General features: G+C 45.4%; 1 protein-coding gene across 1 annotated transcript in view; it reads left to right on the top strand.

The window, feature by feature from the left end:
• The window catches only part of RAB26 (RAB26, member RAS oncogene family), a 196,730-nt gene that overhangs the window by 144,910 nt on the left and 30,661 nt on the right, over positions 1 to 21,159 (top strand). Inside the window, exon 5 of the mRNA XM_026684383.2 lies at positions 16,784 to 16,836. Coding sequence (XP_026540168.2) covers positions 16,784 to 16,836 — 53 coding nt within the window. The remainder of the gene's footprint in view (positions 1 to 16,783; positions 16,837 to 21,159) is intronic.

Consider the following 21,159-nt stretch of genomic DNA (forward strand, 5'->3'; position numbering starts at 1 on the left):
GTTGAGATTTGAAGTTGCCATTTGTTTGACCACTCTGATACATAGTCAAGATCTTTTTGTAGGGTAGCAGTATTGTCTGTGGTATTGAACAGCTTTACATCATCAGCGAAGAGAACGCAATTGCTCTTAATATGATCACAGAGGTCGTTTATGTAGAGTATGAAGAGAGTTGGTCCTAGAACACCGCCTTGGGGAACACCACTATTGACAGGTACTGGATTTGATAGTACGCTCCCGATTTTGACCATTTGTTGTCTGTTTGACAGGAATGCTTCTATCCAGTTATTCAGTTGTCCAGAGATACCATAGGATTTTATTTTTAGGAGTAGTTTGTCGTGTACCACTGAATCAAAGGCTTTACAGAAGTCTATGTAGATTGCATCTATTGCTTTGCCCTGGTCGAGTTGTGTCAAACAAGGAAGTTTGTAAGTGAGGGAAGATGGAGTAATCAGAAATTGGGGGTGATGGATTCAAACATTTTTGTACCAAGAACTGAAAAATAGCCAAGTGAGATTATCAATGTCTGAAATTACTGAGGGTGTTTACAGAGTGGAATGCGCATTAAAATGGCTCACTAGGTCTGCCTGAGCTTTTAGTCCCCCTGTTTGTTTCAATAACAGCACAATATTTTAATGATCCTTTTCATGGATAATCGCTATGCAGAGGGAAGAGATTTGTAGAGGGAGGAAGTGATGTTATGAACTATAGTATACTGTTGGCCATGTTTGTCTCCAGAAGGTCACCCTTGATGGCCGTGGCATAGACAAATACAACTCCTTAGAGAAGGAAATGAGACCCCCCACACACACACACTTCTGTTCAGAGAACCCAGTGGACATTAAAAACCAGAGTTAAGATGCAACTGGAAGATGAGTTCCTGGAGTGGAAGCTGTTGAGGAAGAACAGAGGGCGAGTATCAGTAGTACTACTGCTGGTGACATGACTGGATTAAAGTTGGAAGGACAAGCAGCTGCCATTGTGCCCAGAAGCACCTATATACTGTATATATACTCTTTGTTCAACAATGTCATCTTTTGGGATCTAGATATTGTTCCTCTTTTGTTGGCTTCTTGCTTGCCTCAGGAACAGCTTTTCCCCAGAAATCCATACAGCTCCCACCCTGATGAGGTTTTGTGTAAATCCTTGAAAACCTGACTTGGGGAAACCCATACTTTGGGGAAGGGTGGTTGTTGAATCCTTGCTGGTTGTTCTTTGGTGTGCAGTCTTTCTTTTCTCCGGATGAGCATGATCTTTTATTTTTATTTATTGTTCTTTACTTTTTAAGTTGGAAGGTGCCCAGAATCATGAAAATCAAATTTTCAAGGATTTACAGAACCTCATCAGCTGTATGGATTTCTGGGGGAAGGCTGTTCCAAAGGCAAGCGAGAACCCAACCAAGAAGGAACAATATCTAGATCCCAAAAGATGACATTGTTGAACAAAGGAATCTACAGCAGTGATCCCCAACCTTTCTTATGCCGTGGCCCGGTATCCCCAACCTTTTTATGGCGCGGCCAGTTATGGCATTAACTGGGCGCCGCCATCTTTTGATGAAAGTGCTTCCCGTGAGCTTACCCGGAAAAGCTCACCGGAAGCACTTTTTCATCAAAAGATGGCGGCGCCAGCAAACCAGCGGCCCGGTAGGACTTGTTCCACGGACCGGCACGGTCCGCGGACCGGTGGTTGGGGACCCCTGATCTAGAGCATACCCACTTCGTCTCATCTTCTAGGATGATTATTGGCTTTAAGTGATCCCTCAAATAACCAGGCCCTTTATTAGGAATGGCTTGGTAGATGATAACCAGCACCTTGAATTGCACCTGGAGGCATGAACCACTACACAACCACTACAGCATGAAGAGCAGCAATAGGACTTGGGCCTTCCATGGCCCACCATCTTTGCTTGCACTACTGGATCCATTGTAGGCCTCCCAACCTGGGAGCAGATGCAGCTGTTGCAATAGAAGGACCCATGCAAAATCTCTCCTGGCAAATCTTCCACCTATTGTTTTGGCAGAAGCCAGAGTCCAAGACAGATAGGGTTCCAGTCTCAGATAGAGAATTGTGACCCCCTCCAAGACCAAAGATGAAAACTCCCTCAGTTCATGGGGCCCAAGTATACACAGACACTTATCGGGATTGAACCCGAGTCTGTTTCTCCTCATCCAGATCCAAAGACTCTTCCGGACACTGGGTTAGTACATGAATAGCTTCACCTGGGCTACCTGGGGTTGAGATGTGCAGTTGGGGAGTCATCTGCCTACAAGAGTTCAAATTCACAGATGATCTGACCCAGCCATTTCGTGGGAAGCTTAAACAGAAGATGCAAGAACATTTGAATTCCAAGAAATGAAAGTTTGCAGGCACAACCTCTTTCCTTCATTAATATGGATTGGAACCAATCACAGAAGGAGGAAGACTACTGTAACATGGTAGCCTCACAGCCAAACCCCACAGCCAGTCCAGAGAGATACATGATTGGTGGCATCAAAAGTCACTGAGAGATAAAGGAACATAAGGGTGGACATACCAACCTGTCAGCCCTGTAAACTTAACCCAAACTAAGAAACCAGTGCCATATTATGTAGAACTACTTTTACCGGAAAAGCTGTAGCCACAGAATCTTGAAATTTCTGAATGGACTTTCCCGCTTCCTCAATTTATCTTCGTGTGAATTAGGAAGGAGTCTGTCTGAGACATTTATTCAAATTTGGAAGGGCCTTTAAACCATGCTTGTTTGATCATTGTTCTGTAGTGATTTTTCCTCTTTCTTCTAAAATGACCAAAGGCTCTGTCTTCTACAAACATTGAAGTCCCTCAAATGTTATTGAAGTCCATTAACAAAAGGATGTCAAAGTCAGGAATTGGGTATAACCCCCAAAATTATAGAATTAACTCACTTCAAATTGAAACCAACCCTTATTATGATAGTCCATAGCTGTGCTCCAAGCACCAATGCAGAGGAAGCAGAACAATTCTAGAATAACTTGCAGTATCTTAAATCCAGCCCAGAATAGAATAGAATAGAATAGAATAGAATAGAATAGAATAGAATAGAATAGAATAGAATAGAATAGAATAGAATTCTTTATTGGCCAAGTGTGGTTGGACACACAAGGAATTTGTCTTACTGTAAATACTCTCAGTATACATAAAAGAAAAGATATATTAATTAAGAATCAAGAATCATAAGGTCCAACACTTAATGATAGTCATAGGGTACAATAAGCCATCAAATCATACTAGGAAACAGTCAGTATAAATCGTAAGGATACAAGCGACAAAGTTACAGTCCTACAATCACAAGTGGGAGGGGATGGGTGATAAGGAGTGATGAGAGGTTAATAGTAATAGCAGTGCAGACTTTGTAAATAGTTGGACAGTGTTGAGGGAATTAGTTATTTAGCAGAGTGATGGCTTTCAGGAAAAAACTGTCCTTGTGTCTAGTTGTTCTGGTGTGCAGTGCCCTATAGTGTCGTTTTGAGGGAAGGAATTGAAACAGTTTATGTCTGGGATGTGAGGGATCTGTAAATATTTTTACCGCCCTCTTTTTGACTCGTGCAGTATACAGGTCCTCGACAGAAGGCAGGTTGGTAGTAATTGTTTTTTCTACAGTCCTAATTACCCTATGAAGTCTGTGTCTGTCCTGTTGGGTTGCAGAACCAAACCAGACAGTTATAGAGGTGCAGATGGCAGACTCCATCATTCCTCTGTAGAATTGGATCAGCAGCTCCTTGGGCAGTTTGAGCTTTCTGAGTTGGCGCAGAAAGAACATTCTTTGTTGTGCTTTTTTGATGACGTTTTTGATGTTAGGTGTCCATTTTAGGTCATGTGATATAGTAGAACCTAGAAATTTGAAGGTCTCTACTGTTGATATTGTGTTGTCTAGTATTGTGAGAGGTGGTAGTATGGGAGGGTTTCTTCTAAAGTCTACCACCATTTCTACAGTTTTGAGTGCATTCAGTTCCAGATTGTTCCGGTTACACCATGAGTCAAGTTGTACAACCTCTTGTCTGTATGTGAATTCATCGTTGTTTCGAATGAGACCAGTCACTGTTGTGTCATCAGCAAACTTCAGTATTTTAACAGATGAATTGTTTGAGATGCAGTCATTGGTATATAGGGAGAAGAGAAGTGGAGAAAGCACACAGCTTTGGGAGGGGCCTGTGCTGATTGTACAGGTATCGGATGTGATTCCGCCTAGTTTCACCTAGCTTCACCTTGCTTCACCGCCTAGCTTCACCTTGCTTCCTGTCTCTTAGGAAGCTTATGATCCACTTACAAGTGTGTTCAGGTACCACTAGTTGGTTTAATTTACTTGGAAGAGTGTCTGGAATGATGGTATTGAATGCTGATCTGAAGTCTACAAAGAGGACCCTCGCGTAGGTATTGGGAGATTCAAGGTGTTGTAGGATGTAATGCAGAGCCATGTTAACAACATCATCTGTGGCGCAGTGGTTAGAGTACAGTACTGCAAGCTACTTCTGTAGCCAGCTGCCTAGAGTTTGGCAGTTCAAATCCCACCAGGCTCAAGGTTGACTCAGCCTTCCATCCTTCTGAGGTGGGTAAAATGAGGATCCAAATTGTTGGGGGCAATATGCTGACTCTGTAAACTGCTTAGAGAGGGCTGTAAAGCACTATAAAGTGGAATATAAGCTATTGCTATCATCTGTAGATCTATTTGCTCGGTATGCAAACTGCATGGGATCTAACAGTGGATCCGTGATGGTTTTCAGGTGGGACAGCACAAGCCTTTCAAAGATTTTCATAACTACAGATGTTAGAGCAACTGGTCTGTTGTCATTCAGTTCCTTGATGGAGGGCTTCTTTGGCACTGGGATGATGGTAGATGATGCCATAGGCAACTGGAATAACATCTGGGATAACAGGAAAATTTGAACTTTGAGAATAAAAATAATAGAAGATCGATAACTAGAATTCTGCCAAGAACATTCAGGGTTAGGATACCTCTTCTAATAACCAAAAAATTACTTTACACATAGACATCACTGGATGGAGCACACCAAGAACAAGTTGACTCTGTCCTCTGAAGAAGCTCTTTTTTGTCAACGGAGACAAACCCAGACACTGATTGTGTCTCAGGTCACAAATTCCTTCTTGTAAAATTACAACTTGAACTAAAACACACAAATAAAATCATCAGGCCAACAAGCTACAACCTCAGCAGTATTCTGAACGTTTACGCAGTAAAAGGGAAGAATAGATTTAATGGATTGTTTTGATAAAGAGTGCCTTAAAAAAATCTAGGCTGAAATTAATGTTATCATTGAAGATTAATCGAGCAAAAATATCCTGAAATGTAGAAAGCCAAAGGGCTGCTTGTTTGTACCTTGAAAAGATGCATGATAAAAGAACGCAAAGATCTACTGGAGAAAGAAGATAGAAAGAAGACATAGCAACAGCACTTAGACTTCTATATCGCTTCACAGTGCTTTACAGCCCTCTCTAAGCAGTTTATAGGGTCAGCCTCTTGTCCCCAACAATTTGGGACTTCATTTTTCCCACCTTGGAAGGATGGAAGGCTGAGTCCACCTTCAGCCAGTCAGGATCGAACTGCTGACTGTGGGCAGAGTTAGCCTGCAATAGTGCATTCTAACCACTGGGAAGGAAGGAAGGAAGGAAGGAAGGAAGGAAGGAAGGAAGGAAGGAAGGAAGGAAGGAAGGAAGGAAGGAAGGAAATAACAATAGCACTTAGATTTATATGCCACTTCACAGTGCTTTTACAACCCTCTCTAAGCAGTTTACAGAGCCAGCCTCTTGCCCCCAACAATCTGGGTCCTCATTTTACCCACCTTAGAAGGACGGAAGGCTGAGTCAACCTGGAGCCTGGTGGGATTCAAACCGCCAAACTGCTGGCAGCTGGCAGTCATCAGAAGTAGCCTGCAATACTGCACTCTAACCACTGCGCCACCTCGGCTCCTATGTAGTAGAAATATATGGAACTGCGTACACACACACAATCCCCCTGATCCCTGATACATATGAAGATTTCACCATTGGACATGAGCCAGATATTCTGAAAGCAAAGTTAAATGGCCCTTAGATTAAATATTGCCAAAACAAAACCACAGGAGTTGATGAAATACCAGAGTAACTGTTTAAAATCTTACAGGGTGATGCAATTAAAGTGCTATATACAATTTATCATCAGATCTAAAACACAGCAAAGGCCAATAGCCAAGAAATGGGAAAAGACCTTACATTACACTATTGTTTTTGGTTTTATGTTTGCAATCCTGATAGTCTTTATAGAAATTCTGTGTATGTTTATCTTGTTAGTTATTTGTACTTGTGAGTGTTATCTTGCTCAGTGGAAAGGGGTGATGAAAAACTGAATCAAAAATTCTAATTATCACCTGTAGTTTGCCACAGAGTGTGTTATGCTTGCCCTGCCTTGGAGTGAAAGGAAGGAGCATTCCCTCCCTCCTCTTATTATGGGCTTTTGATGATGTGACACAGCATCTTGAGAGGGGCTCTCTGCTTCTCCCATCAAGACATGGAGTATAAAGGCTCTTCAACAGGGTTTTGAAGTTCGGCTCCGCATTCACGATGTGAATTTCTGAGTGGGGACCTGAGAGGCCTGTTTGCGTTTTCCAGGTCACGTCAGCAACTTCTTTCAAAAAAGCGCTCTGTTTTCAACTTGTACTTAGAAGAGGGTCAATCCTGGGGAATAACTGAAGCTTCCTTTCTTCCTTTCTTTCTTAGTAAGGAAAATGTACACCGGCTGCTCATACAGAAGAAGAAGTATGGACAGCCAACTGCTATTTTTCTGTGGTCTCCCTGCCTCCTGTGTAACAGGAGAACAAACAAACAAACAAACAAAAAAGAGTTGCCCAAAGAATCATGGATATAGAAGCTCAAAATGACGTAGTCACACTTAGTAAGGCTGGTAGTGTCATGCCCCTGTCGGAATCTAATTCGGAGGGAGAGGCCGAGCAGCTGACAGGGAGTGGGAGTGTGGCTCCATTGGCTATGGAAGAAACTGGGGAAGGGGAAAGGCTGACTGGGCAGAGCAGGGGAGAGGTAGAACAAAGGAGAGCAAATTCAGAGGAAGACCCAGGCCCACACCCTCTTCATCCTAGGCACGCAGGGAGGAATGGAGAAGGGAGCAACGTGGGTTGTGTGGCTTACGGAGGAGGAAAGGGCCCTGATTCTCTTCATTAGCTGCAGCTGGGAACACAGAGTTTAAAAAGGGAAGCTGGACACAGCAAACTGTTGGGAGCAAATCGTGAATGTATCTGGTATCGTTGTGGTGTATCTGTGTTCCTGGTGTCTTCCCAACTGTGTAAGTTTTGCTGGGCTTTCAAGTCTGCAATTCCTTCTCCTGCCCTGTCAAGTTAATTACTGCAGCTTGGTTTGTTTGGATTTTTAGTTACAGTCTGTATGTATCTTGTTTTGGACTGAATTTCCTCCACTTAAAGACTGTTCTTGGGAGAGTTTTTTCTCCAGCCGAAGGTAACCTGGACATTGGGGGCAAAGTTGGAGGTATTAAAGGGACACTTCTTGCTTATTTGACTGTGTTGCCTTTGTGCCACGCCCCTTTGGGTCATCACAGGTAGCCTGAAATGGCTGAGCAAATATAAACACAACTTCCAAAGGGACAACTATTTAAAATCACCATTGCCAAAACATCTCAGGGAGACATTTACCTGAGCAAGTTTTGAAAAGCTTGATACAATGGTTAGATTTGGGTGATTCCATTCTATCCCATACAATGAACATACATGTATCTGTGGAGCTGAGGAGGTAGAAGATCTGACTCATATATTATTCGATTGCTGTTTGTATAAGGGGGCGAGAGATAAGTACTTTGATCCATATATTAAACATATGGCCCAGTGGGAGGCCCATATTAAAACAACATATACCTCATGTGCGGCCAGAATCTGAAAACAGCATTTAATGCGGCAGAATTTCTGACTAAAATGATCTGACTGAGACTGGCCTATGTGGGCCTGATTGTGGGTAGATTGCAGGGGTGATACAAAAATATAATTTTATGTCATTTTATTCTATTTTACATATTTATGCATTAAATTATTGTATTTTATCCTATAACTATTGTATTTTACCCTACTCTCATTTTTGAATTGTTTGGAATTTTATTGGTAATATGTGTTTGAACCTGTATGTTGATATGGCCTATAGGCCAGGGGTCTCCAACCTTGGCAACTTTAAGACTTGTGGACTTCAACTCCCAGAATTCCTCAGCCAGCAAAGTCCACAAGTCTTAAAGTTGCCAAGGTTGGAGACCCCTGGCCTATAGGCTCCTTCAGTGCCCCCAAAGAAACATCCCAGCCTTCAGAGTTGTGTCCTTTTGATTATAACAGCGCCATGCAGGGACACCTGGTTTCAAAACTGATGACTTCTTTTTATCTGTGGGCAATGTGAGAGATAAAAGGCTTAGAGAGACTGGCTCTGTCCCCCATTTGGGACCACTGCTAAGGGTCACCAGGCTCCATGATGCCTTTAAACATCCTCTGAAGAGGCAGCACCTGGCTCTTCCCCTGAAGGTCTTGTGAAGCGGAGGAACCCAGGGACAGTGGCAAAAGAAAGGTGTAAGTGAGTGCCTTTTGTGGTAGGTTGCAACTACCTAGTCTAGTGAAAAGAAAAACTAGGAGAGATGTGATAGCCGTGTTTGAGGGGCTGTGACAAAGATGAGTGAATCAAACTATTTTCCAAAACACCAGAAGACAGGAAATAATGGACAGAAAGCGAACAAAGAGAAAAGCAATCTAGAACTAAGGAGAAATTTCCCAACAGTGAGAACAATAAACTTACCTTCAGAAAGTGTGGTTGCTCCATCGCTGGAGGCTTTCAAGAAGAGACTGGACAGCCATTTGCCTGAAATGGTATAGATTCAGGGGTGGGACTGCTGGGGGTTCGCGGGGTTCGGGAGAGCCCCTAGCTAAGATTCTGTGCAGTTTGGAGAACCCCCAAATCCCACTCCTGGCTGGCCCCACCCACCCCTCCCCTCCCCTCCCCTCCCAGGGGTCCCCAGGCAGCCCGTTTTGGATGCAGGTAAGTGCAGGGGGTGCACGGAAGTTTGGGAAGGCCAGAAATGGGCCCGTTTCTGGCATCCAGAGAGCCTCCGGAGCCCAGGGAGGCTGTTCACTTGCTTGTGCAGGATTCACTTGCTTGTGCAGGGATTTGGACTAGATGACCTCCAATGTCCCTTCCAACTCTATTATTCTATGTTCTAGCTCAGGGGTGTCCAACATTGGCAACTTAAAGACTTGTGGACTTCAACTCCCAGAATTCTCCAGCCTGCCAGTTCTTAAAGTCCACAAGTCTTAACGTTCCACCCCTGAGCTAGACTAGGGTCCCCAGTCAGGGCTCCCAAGAATTCAAGGATGTCAACCAGATTCGCTTCTTAGCAGCTTTTTACTAGATGTTGAATAATGGAAGCAGGCCGTCCGAGGGAATAGCCCTGGGCAGCTTCCTGAGTGGCGAGAGAGCCTGTTAAGTGAGAATGATTAAAAGGATAATGACAAAACTGTGAAAGAGGGAGAGAGTTGCTCCTGGGAATCTCATTTATTTCCCAGAGAACAAGAAGTGCCTGAGGGAGTGAGGGGAAATTTTGTGGAAGGGAAAGGATGGCCATTCCCAGTCAAATCGCTGCCGTATTACAGGCAGTTCTCAAGTTGCAGCTACCCCATTACAGTAGAAAGTTGTGATAGTCATATAAAGGAGTTCGGTCATGTGACCGACCTGATTTTATGATATTTTTTGAGGTGGTTGTTAAGGGAACAGAGTTGTCACCAAACAAACCAGTGGTTAGCTAGGAGGTTGGTTTTTCAGCAAAACCATCGTAAAAGGCAGTTCACCACATTATAAAAGAGATGTTGAGGCTCTAGAAAGAGTGCAGAGAAGAGCAACCAGGATGATGAGGGGACTGGAGACTAAGGCATATGAAGAACGGTTGCAGGAACTGGGCTTGGCTAGTCTACTAAAGAGAAGGACCAGGGGAGACAGGATGGCAGTGCTCCAATATTTGAGGGGCTACCACAGAGAGGATAAGGGGATCAAGCTATTTTCCAAGGCACTTGAAGGCCAGACAATGAATAATGGATGGAAACTGATCAAGGAGAGATTCAACCTGGAAATAAGGAGAAACTTTCTGACAGTGAGAGCAATCAACCGATGGGAGCTTCATCACTGGAGTCTTTTAATAAGGCATTGGACAGCCATTTGTCAGAAATGGTGTAGGGTCTCCCACTTGGACAGGGGGTTGGACTAGATGACCTATAAGGTCCCTTCCAACTCTGATTATCTGTTATCTGTTGTGATTGCAGGATGCTGCAAATGACCATAACTGCAATCTGGTTGCTGAGCCCACTAAGTGCAGTCATATGTCTATGGCAGGGGGAGGGGAAACTGAGTCATAAGTAGGCGCCAGGGAGATCTGTTGGAACTGTTGAAACTGATCAAGGAGAGATTCAACCTGGAAATAAGGAGAAACTTTCTGACAGTGAGAGCAATTAACCCATGGAACAGAAGTTGCCTTCAGAAGTTGTGGGAACTTCACCACTGGAGGCTTTCAAGAAGAGGCTGGACTCCCATCTGCCAGAAATGGTGTAGGTTCTCCTGCTTGGACAGTGGGGTTGGACTAGATGACCTACAAGGTCCCTTCCAACTCTGTTAATCTGTATCTCTGTTAATCTGGTCTTAAGTCAAGAACTACCTACATTCACCAGTGAATAAAGGTAGTACTCATTTAGGGACTCTTTGAAATTAAAACGACACTGAAAAAAGGGAAATATGACCATTTTTCACATTTACGACCATATGTCAGCCTTCAAGGCTCCTTTCTTTCGCTATCTCTTTGGTTTCCATAGTAACGGGGGGAGGGTGAATCAATTGGGCTTTGTGGAGTGGGAAGTGTGCTGGAGGCTTTAGAAAGTGAACTGCATAACTTGGGAGAAAACTTGATTGTTTATGCTTACTTGTGTCACGTCGCCATGGCATGCTGGAGCCGTGACACCGAGTGTTCCGCTGCGTCTAAGTATTCTACCGTGGTAGGAAGCACCTGCTGGCCGACCGACACCGGGTCGGAATTGCCGATGGAGATGAACGATGAGCCCCGATGACATTAGACGCTGAACTAACACAAGTTGCGGGCGGCTATCGGCAGGGCAATGAACATGCTGGCTGTTAAAACAATGACCTTGGGGGGTGAATATACACCGGGAGGGCACAGGGGAGTTGGTGGAATGTGGAAAGTGGGCTGTGGCGAGGAGATGGTGAAGGAGGGTGGATAATTAACAGAAGAATGCACGGTATCGAGGGTTACATAGTGACCGGAAATTAAGCGGTAGCGATCACCGGATGGTGGATAAACCCATTACGTTATTATCTGGTGGATAAATACAGCTCTGGCTGCGAGGTGCGCCAGAGCTGACTTTACTATCATTTTTGATGCTTGTTGTTACCTGAACCCAGAACAATATATGGACGAATAAAGACTTTTCAACTTGCCGTGGAGCTTTATTTTCCTTTCTTTCTGGACTTCGGCTGAACAGCTGAGAACTGGCTTGATTACTGCGCAACTGCAGCTCTTTATCAAACCAGGCCAAGGTCAACGGCCAGATGTCTGCATCACCACCTGAAGATGTCCCACAGGACATTATACACATCTTCGATTGGATGGACCGTTTGAACTATTGTGGGTGGGAACATTGCCATCATTTTGTATGTGTGTTTTTCACGCGTAAATCCTCATTTCTGGAATCCTTTTGATGCTACCACTTGATTTCCAGTAAAAGTGTTGTGAATCAATAAAAGTTACTAGCATAAATGCAAATCAGGGTTTGGAAACCTGCATACCTGATTGGAAAAAGTTTCTTCTCTCTATAACAATGGAGTCTAAGAAGGTCTTCCTTGGATTTTGAATGGAGCACCATCTGACACCGTTGCAGCCTCCCCATGGTCACGTGATCAAAATCCAGGTGTGTGGCAACTGGTTCACAATGATGACGGTTGCGGCATCTCGGGGTCACAGGATCCCCTTTTGCAACCTTCTGACAAGCAAAGGATGCAATCATGTTACTAACAGCTGCAGTGATTCACTTAACGGTGGCAAGAAAGGTCATAAGATGGGGCCATTAACAAATGTTTCACTTAGCAACAGACATTTTGGGCTCAGTTGTGGCCGTAAATCAAGGACTACTGTATTCCCTTGACATTAAAGACCTTAATAATTCAGCACCAGACATCCTGATACCATTGCCCTGTATTGCTTTATTGCACATGATGTGCAGATGGTGGCATTTTAAGAGCATCTCTGCGCTTGTTTGGTCCAGCCTCACAGTCACTTTTGCACGTTCTGCTCTTCAGGTGTCTGCAGTTGAGTGTTCTTTGTTCTTACAGTTGGAAAGATCTTGCATTTCGGGTGCTTTTTTTGGCTGCTCCCCGGTGTGCACTCCAGGAAGCCTGTGTCAGGACTGTCATCCACCTGCACCAGCCACGCTTTGCCAGATACGAGTCTGCTCTACGCAATGAGTGGAAGGAGCTGTGGGGAGATAAAGGGTTGAGATAAGGGGAAATCAAAACTATTCATTGTGCCCTCCTGTGAGAGCCACTTGCTGCTCCAAAGTCACACCTTGTAATGCAACACTCTCCAGCCCAACAAATCAGGGACCGTTACCAAAACAATTTGTTTGACTGTAGTTGGACAAGGGGAGATATCCAGAGGGAAAGGTAGGGAGGAGTGTGTGTATGGAGTTTGCACTTGTGCATGTAGGTTTAGAGTTTAGAATAGAATAGAATTCTTTTTTATTGGCCAAGTGTGGTTGGACACACAAGGAATGTGTCTTGGTGCAAATGCTCTCAGTGTCCATAAAAGAAAAGATCCATTCATCAAGAGTCAAGAATCATTAGGTACAACACTTAATGATAGTCATGATAAGCAATCAAATCTTACTAGGAAACAGTCAATATAAATTGTAAGGATACAAGCGACAAAGTTACAGTCCTACAGTCACAAGTGGGAGGGGATGGGTGATCAGGAGTGATGAGAAGATTAATAGTAATAGTAGTGCAGACTTTGTAAATAGTTGGACAGTGTTGAGGGAATTAATTGTTTATCAGAGTGAGGGCGTTCAGGAAAAACTCCCCTTGTGTCTAGTTGTTCTGGTGTGCAGTGCCCTATAGTGTCGTTTTGAGGGAAGGACTTGAAACAGTTTATGTCTGGGATATGAGGGGTCTGTAAACATTTTCACAGCCCTTTTTTTGACTTGTGTAGTATACAGGTCCTCGATAGAAGGCAGGTTGGTAGTAATGGTTTTTTCTGCAGTCCTAAATACTCTCTGAAGTCTTTAGAGTTTCAGTGTGGCTGAATTCTTGAGAGTTTTACCAGAGTTTTTACCTGGTTTCTTCTTCCAGTTGGGTCAAGGGACTCGCCGTGGAAGTTGGCTGTGCTGTCTGGAATTCCCAGACTTGTATTCTTAACATGCCTGGTGAGCTGTGCTAAACCAACATTGTGGAAGATTAATTTCTTCATTCTTGCGGCATTATCAGTAACTGTCACTTTTTGTAATTAAAGTTGAGATTGTATCTTCATCGCTATGATTGGTTCAATTGCTGAAAAACATAAAACCCTCTGGAGAAAGAGGGTTTAAAAAGCTTGAATGGAATCCTAATTGAATGGAATTCAAAATGCTTTGTGTCATCGTGATGTCTTAGCAGACGGGACTGCGTGACAAACAAGCATTTTGCTCTTTTATTCTGGACACCAGGGGCTTCTCACGACACAAACAGAGCCCGATTTGAGGCTGGGCCTATTTTAATTGCTGGATTTAATTTCTCAAATATTTACCTTGGTACAAGAATTAAAACAAATGTTGCAAAAAGTCTGGGATTTTGCTAGGTCATGAAAATTAAATGGGTCTGTGGCGAATAGACCTACATTTTTGATGTTCTGGAAAGTCCCCCAAGGGTTTAACTTGCATTTAGATTAAATTGGTCTGCTGAGCAGCACACTCTGGTCCCAGATGTGGTTTTCCTAATGTGGCTTGATGACATCTGAGTCAAAAGGGATGCTTCTTTCCAGGTGACCTCTACTGATCTCTGTCAGTAGGGTTCCAAGGAAACAAACACGAAACAGAGGTAACAGCAAAACCTTTTAATGATTCTTCACGAATTCCGTTCCTTCCTGGTTAAAAGGCTGTTTCAAACTATTTGTCTCTGATAAGAATGTGCCTTGCCAAGGTGGTGCAAGGCTGCCAAGAACACTAGATAAAGTTGCCAAGAAATAGTTCAAACACAAAGAGTCCCCAAACACCAACCAAGATACTCCAAACGTCCACAAGGCTTGAGTGCAAAAACTTATTTGCTTCCTGCAAAGAACTCTGGTTTCTTAGCTGGCTTTTATCCCTTATGGGAGGGGCCATCACCTTGCAGCCTTACACCCAAGTTGCCTCAGCCCTGCATGCACACACACTGGGCACAGGCTCCTCGGGGACCTCTTCATCACTGCTGCCAGCCTGCACAATCTCCAAAGGCAGCACTCCACTCCCTGATGGTCCTGGCCCCAACCCTGCATCACACACAGGCTCCTCATCTGAGTCCTCGCTCTCCGAGACCTCAGCCATCCGCACCTGCTGCCAGCAAACCACAACGGGGACGGATGTACGGACATTTTTTTAGTTCTCATTCTGGCCTCCAATTCTCCCATGCAGGTGCTAACCAGCCAGGGATGTTGGCAAGGTATGGTCAAAAAAGTCAGTATTGTTGTCATCAAAGTTCTGCCTTTTTAAATGTTGTCGTGTTTTGCTTTCAAGGTCAGTTATGGTTAATTAGATGCTGCTCCCTTCTGGGCCGCTTTCAGTAGCTGCTGAGAAAGGAGTTGAGTTTGCTAGTCTTGTGAAACGAAGGACTAGGAGTGCCATAACGGCCGTCTTCCACTATCTCAGGGATTGCCACAAAGAAGGTGGGGGGGGTCAACCTATTCTCCAAACCAACTGAAGGACAAGGACAAGAAGCAAAAGGTGGAAACTAATCAAGGAGGGAAGCAACCAAGAATTAAGGAGAAATTTCCTGACAGTGGGAACAATGAACCAGTGGAATAGCTTTACCTTCAGAAGTTGTGGGAGCTCCAGCACTGGAGGCTTTTAAGAAGAGGTTGGACCACCATTTGTCCAGAATGGTATAGGGTCTCCTTCTTGATTGGACTAGAAGACCTCCAAGGTCCCTTCCAACTCTGATGATGGTGATGACGAAGGCGTCCTCTCTGCAGCCTTTGGAGAGGTCACTTGGGTTTTTCGCTTGTGGAATTATTCAGAAGTAGAACTCCAAGCCAAGCAGCCGGTTTATGTTCTTGTTTTAGGTCTCATCCCACTGAAAGAGAGTGGAAAATCTGGGATTTTGCTGTGTAATTTTTTTTAGCGTAGCATTGGGGGAGAACCAACTTCCTGTAAGTCTGTAGAAATGGGTCCACGTAGGTCCTCCTTGTTTCTGCTCTGCTGTATGAATTTCTCCTTGAGGCTCTTGATCTCTTTATCTTTTTTGGCAGTGCTTCACTCTCCAAGCCTGTTTCAATTTAGCTTCTGAACGTTTCGTTACCAGACTAGGTAACAGCATCAGCAGGATTGTCTTCTCCTATTAGCTTCTTAATGTCTTAGCTTATAAATGTCTTGTATTCCAGTGTGGCCAGTTGGTTGTGTGATTGTTTGTTCCTTTGGAGCTATATTTACATTCAGAGCAGCTGACTGATTCTCTTGTTGGTTGGTTGTTCAAATGGTCTGGTGTCATGGCCCTGTTAGAGCCCGGTCCGAGGAGGAGGAGGAGGAGGAGGAGAGGCCGACAGAGAGAGAGGGCACAGTCCCTTTGGCCCATGAGGAACGACTTGGAGAGGAGGATGAAGCCCTCCCAGGCCGCTCAGGCTTCAGAAAAGTAGGCAGGGAGGAAGAGAGGGTGCAGGCTGACCAAGGAATGGGGGGAGGAGATGGAAAAGGCAGGCAGCAGACCAGTGCTCCGGAGATGAGCAAATGCTTCTTTCCCCACCTGATCCATAAGTGCAGAGAATGGAGGGGAGGCAGAGTCAGTGCAGGGTGACTCGACTACTACTCGGGAGGAGGGTGTGCCCCACCCCTCCTCCCGAGGATCACCTGGAGAGTAGCATTTAAGGAGACACTGTGGGGAGGGGCTTTTTTCGGGAATAAGTGTTGTATTTTTGCAGCAACACACTCCACGGCTCCCGAGAAGAACCTTGCTCCAGAATCCTTGCTCGCCGTGGAATGACGTTGGATCCTTTGCCTTGACATTCGTTGTGAACTTGGCCAAGTTTTGCCAAGTCTTGTCCCCAGAGCAGTGCTGCTTCTGTGGACTTTCACTGCGGGGAAGTTGCCCGAAGCGCCTGTATTTGAGCCTTGCGCCTGGACTGTAGGGGTAACCCGTGGGCAGAGATTTTGGAGAATGGACCGGAACTTGCTGGATTGTGGGGATTGTGGGGACGGTGGTGGAATAAAGGCTGACCAGCTTCCACCTAGCACATGTGGCTTGCATGCCAACCCTGGGTCATAACATCTGGTTTCACACATATTCATATGCTGGATCTAGATCAATATGCTTCTTAATTTCTCCTTTGGTAGAATACCCAGATTCCATAAATTAATGTGTGTGGCGGGTGCTGACATGGCCAGTTGAATAAGTTATATAGATTCTTACGATATTATTTCCTAGATGCAACATATTCATAGCGGACATCGTTGAATTGCACAGCCTTTAACGCTGAACTTTTATTTATTTTTTCCTCTTTCTTCAGCTTTGCTGCTTCTCTATGATGTCACAAACCGAGCATCCTTCGACAACATCCAGGTAAGCCTTGAGGACTCCAGACAGTTCGTGCTATTGCAAAGATGCAGATGTCCAAAGACTGAATCCATGCAAAGTAGTGTTCTGACCCAAGCCTTGCTCAAATTAAACAAACACAAACTATGTATAAAAGGAAACCATTTTTAATGCGGCACTGGGAATTCTATCCATTCCCAGCCAAGAGTCATTTAAACCTAATTGTCCGAGATAAAAGCAAGCACTTTCAAGTGAAAGGCTGCCAAGAACAGAAGTCTAATTACTGATAAATATCCACCGACAGAAGTTTCAAAAACAAACCGGAGTTAGCAGGGCTTCAAATGAGGACTCAGAGTCTAAAGAACTTCTTTGCTTCCTGCAAAGAGCACATCCCCGAGGGCTGGTTTTTATCCCTTATGGGAGGGACCATCACCTTCCAGCCTTACTCCTGAGTTGCCCTAGCTGCTTCAGCTGCTCTCTCCTTCGAGCAGCCCTACACACACACACGCACTGGGCACAGTCTCCCCGGGGACCTCTGCTTCACTGCTGCCAGACTCCAAAAGCTCTGAAGGCAGCACCCCACTCTCTGATAGTCCTGGACCCATCCCTGCATCAGACGTGGGCCCCTTGTCCAAGTCCTCGCTAGACTCCCTGACGGGTTCCCTTTCGTCCTCGCTGTCAGAGACCTCTGCCGTCTGCACCTACTGCTGGAGAACCACAGCAAATAGATCCTGCAGCAGGGCAGGTGAACTTCTTATTAGGCTCTTCTCTTTTTCTGAACAAAAGCGATTATACGTATCCCAGGGTAATGTTGCAATCTGGGTTGGCCACCGGGATGAGAGGTTTAATATTCCGAGCTTTCCAGCTTGTGCTTAGTGCATCCTAAGAGAATGTCTCTCTACAGAGGGTGTGCTTTGGGCTCTTCTGTGTGTGGTGTTTATATGGTGCCTATTATATGTGGCTTTTCAGATGTTGATTGGGGTGCTGATGGCTGCCTATTAAGTCCTTGGCTATTGTTTCCTTGTGCTGCCAAGTCCTCAGCTCCTAAGTGGTGGTAAATCAGCTCTCCTATTGACTGACAAGAGGCTCATTTCCCAGGTTTCAATCATTTCTCTGGCTGTTTTTGTGCCTGCTTGCCCAACAATCTTAATACCTTCAAAATTCAATGTATATCCTTGTTCATTGCAGTGTGAGGCTACCGATGAGTTTCGGTCTCTTTGTCTGACTGCTCATTTGTGTTCTTGCAATCTGTTGGTTAGCTTCCTCCCTTTCTGTCTACATAGTCATAGAGGTAATCTTTGCAGGGGACCCAGTAGATTACATTAGAAGTATCTCCCATCTCCAAGCGATCTTTGCAATGCATGATTTGCTGCTTCTCTATGATGTCACAATCCAAGCATCCTTCGACAACATCCAGGTAAGCCTTGAGGACTCCAGACAGTTCGTGCTATTGCAAAGATGCAGATGTCCAAAGACCGAGTCCATGCAAAGTAGCTTCTGGACAGCCTCTGGGAGCCTCTGGACAGCGTACGATGCCCACTTGCAGATCTCGGAAGTTGCTTCCGAAATGTTTTGGATGTATGGCAGGTTGTGCCATGTGGTTTGGTCTTGTACCTTGTTTCTTCCTTTCTCTCCCCTGTAATCTGAAAGCTCGGAAGACCAAACCTCTGGTTCTGGTGACCAACCCACATCGGCTCCTACAACTTCTCCTTTTCTCCTCCATGTTGAGCTTGCTGGTTCTCATCCTCTCTTCCTTCAGACATGGAAGAAAAAAAAAAGAAAGCATGCTAAAAGCAAAATCGAAACCGCCCTGCGCTCTCTTGTCCATTTCTTCTGATGTGAATGGGTTTTTTAAAAAATTGCATCCCTTGTAGAGATAAAGTTTCTGGAACCAGCTCAGCTGGTGCATTTGCCAGGGCGGATCCTTCTCCTTGGGTTTCTCCTGATCTAAAACATGTTTGGACTTCAAAGAGGCGCGGAGAAGGCCAAGATCAGAAGGCCAAGGCCACCGCTGCTTGGCTCCAGCCTCCATAGTGCCTAGTGCAGTTTGGAGAGGAAGTCGGCTCTGTTGAGGTTCCCAGAGAAGTTTCTGTTTGCATGCTGTTGCTGCTGGACAAACTGGCCCCTGAAGGTCATGCGTGGATGCATCAAAGGGCTTCTGCACATCTTAGAACATAGGATGATAACAGAGTTGGAAGGAACCGTGGAGGTCTTATAATCCTGAGCCACAGTGTCAGCAGGTGTACAGGTTCAGCAAGCCCTGGGCATCTCTGGCTCTTGATGCTGAGAGCGGAGAGGGACCAGGTGGCCCACTACTTCCTTCAGTCCTAGCAAACCCAGGGGATGGCTGCAGCCTGGGAACTTCCGGGAGAGACCACCCTTGCCTGTCCCTCCTTTGGAAGGTCATGAGAGGGTTTCTGATCTTTGTCTCCAGAAGTGTAAAAGTGTACAGGTCTGTCTCAAAGAGGGGGAAATAGGGATGCACCTGTTGGCTAAAAATAACTTCACACCCCCCGGGGATCAGCCAGGGCTTCAGAATTGGATTCAGACATAACTATTGAGATCTGGGTCTGGCATGAGAGTTGTGATGAGGGCTGGGGATTGGGGTCTCTTTGCTGGATGCCTGAAAAAGGCAGGGGCTCCTTTGAGTTCTGTCTCTCTGCACCCCTTCTCCTAGCTTACAATGACCCAACAATCAGCCCCAGTTCTGAGCAGTGCTGGGATTGTCTGGGGGGAGCAACTCTGCAGGGAAACCACTTGTCCAGGGCTCAGATAGACTTTTGTGATGTCTCCAGCAAAGACTCTCGCGCCCAGAGTCCATTGGAGTTAGGTCTCTAATAATTCTAATAAATAAACAGAATTCTCTCAGCACTTAGATGATCCAGCTGTGTTTTGTTTTTTTTATTGTTGAGAAGAATGCCCTTATGCTGCCTGAACACTTTCCCCAAATGGAACGAGCACGGAGCATTATGCTCTTTTTCTTGAACTTGGAGCTTAGCGCCTTTGCTCCCGCTGCCTCTTAGTGCTCCATAATATGCAGCCCTTCTGCTGACATTGTTCTCTGTTCTTTGGCATTGCCTGGCATCTCTGTCCGTGCAAAGTTAGATGTTTATCAAACGGACTGATAATTGCAGTGCTCTTTCCCTCTGCAAATACAAATAAAGGATTATTAGATACTTCCCGCTGCTGGTGAATACAAAATCACAACCTCCAGTCCAGTGTAGTTCATTCTCTTGCGTTTGGGTGCCTTCGTTTTTGCTTGCCATCCCCTGTGACATGTCTGGCGGGGGCGGGGGGGGGGCTCGGTTGCTGGTTTCTGTAATCCCCGTGGGCTGCTCTTCTCTTTTGGTGTGTTGGAAGAAATATCCATCTGGTTCAGTTCCAAGCCCGGGAGAAAGACACCGGAGACAAAATGGAGGCTGATTGGAAAGAGGGTTTAATAATGAACAGAACCACCAAGCAGGTGTGATTCTGGGCAGCTGACCACAAGGAGTTGAGAGTGGGGGGTATGTGTGGACTTCAACTCCCAGAATTCCCAGCCAATATGGCGATTGCTAAGAATTTGGGGAGCTGAAGGCCACACCTCTCAATGCTACCCAGGTTGGGAAATGCTGTTTTGAGATGATGATGCAGCACAAAATTACCTGGCATGAATGCAACAACTTGCTCTGATTTCTCCCTACCCCAGAAACTTTTGGAGGGAGTTTCTTGGCCAGGGAATTCTTTGCAGCCTGAAATTTACAAGCAGGACTGCAGTGGATTCAGGGCACTTAGCCCAGCTGAGTAATCAAAAGGTTGAAATTGTGTGCGTGTTTTTTAACCCCCAGGGAATTACTCCTAAAGTTCAGCCTGCATTTGTTCCTCTTGTTCAGCTGTGGGCAGACGCCATTTGCATCCTTATCAGCCTCTGCAGATTTCAGGCAGTAATTGTGCCCCAAACATCCCTGTCATTTCCAATGCTCGGGGCAGACAGATTCATAGGCCTGGCTCTGCTGCAAACAGAGGGTTTATTTAACCCAACCTTCACCTTTGTCCGGCTCTGGAAGAAGTTGCTGTTGTCTGCCTCCTGCAGCACAAACTCTGGAGATGACACTGTTTTGGTTTCCCTAAGGCAGGGGTGTGAAACTCAATTTCATTGTGGGCCACATCAGAGTTGTGTTTGACCTCAGGGGGGCAGGGGTGGACGTGGCCAGAGTGAGCATGGTCAGCTTGACGTCACTTGTGTCGGGGTGCCTGTGGTGGCCTGAGCGCTCTGCCGGTGAAAACGGGCTCCCAAGCTCCGTTCCCAGTTGCAACAGCCTCCTGCAACCCTCTGCCAGCGAAAACGGAGCTCGGGAGAGCCACCTTCTG

This window comes from Notechis scutatus, chromosome 12 (genome assembly GCF_049901735.1).
Source record: "Notechis scutatus isolate UNSWTSFEM ecotype Mainland chromosome 12, rNotScu1.2, whole genome shotgun sequence".
NCBI lineage: Eukaryota > Metazoa > Chordata > Lepidosauria > Squamata > Elapidae > Notechis > Notechis scutatus.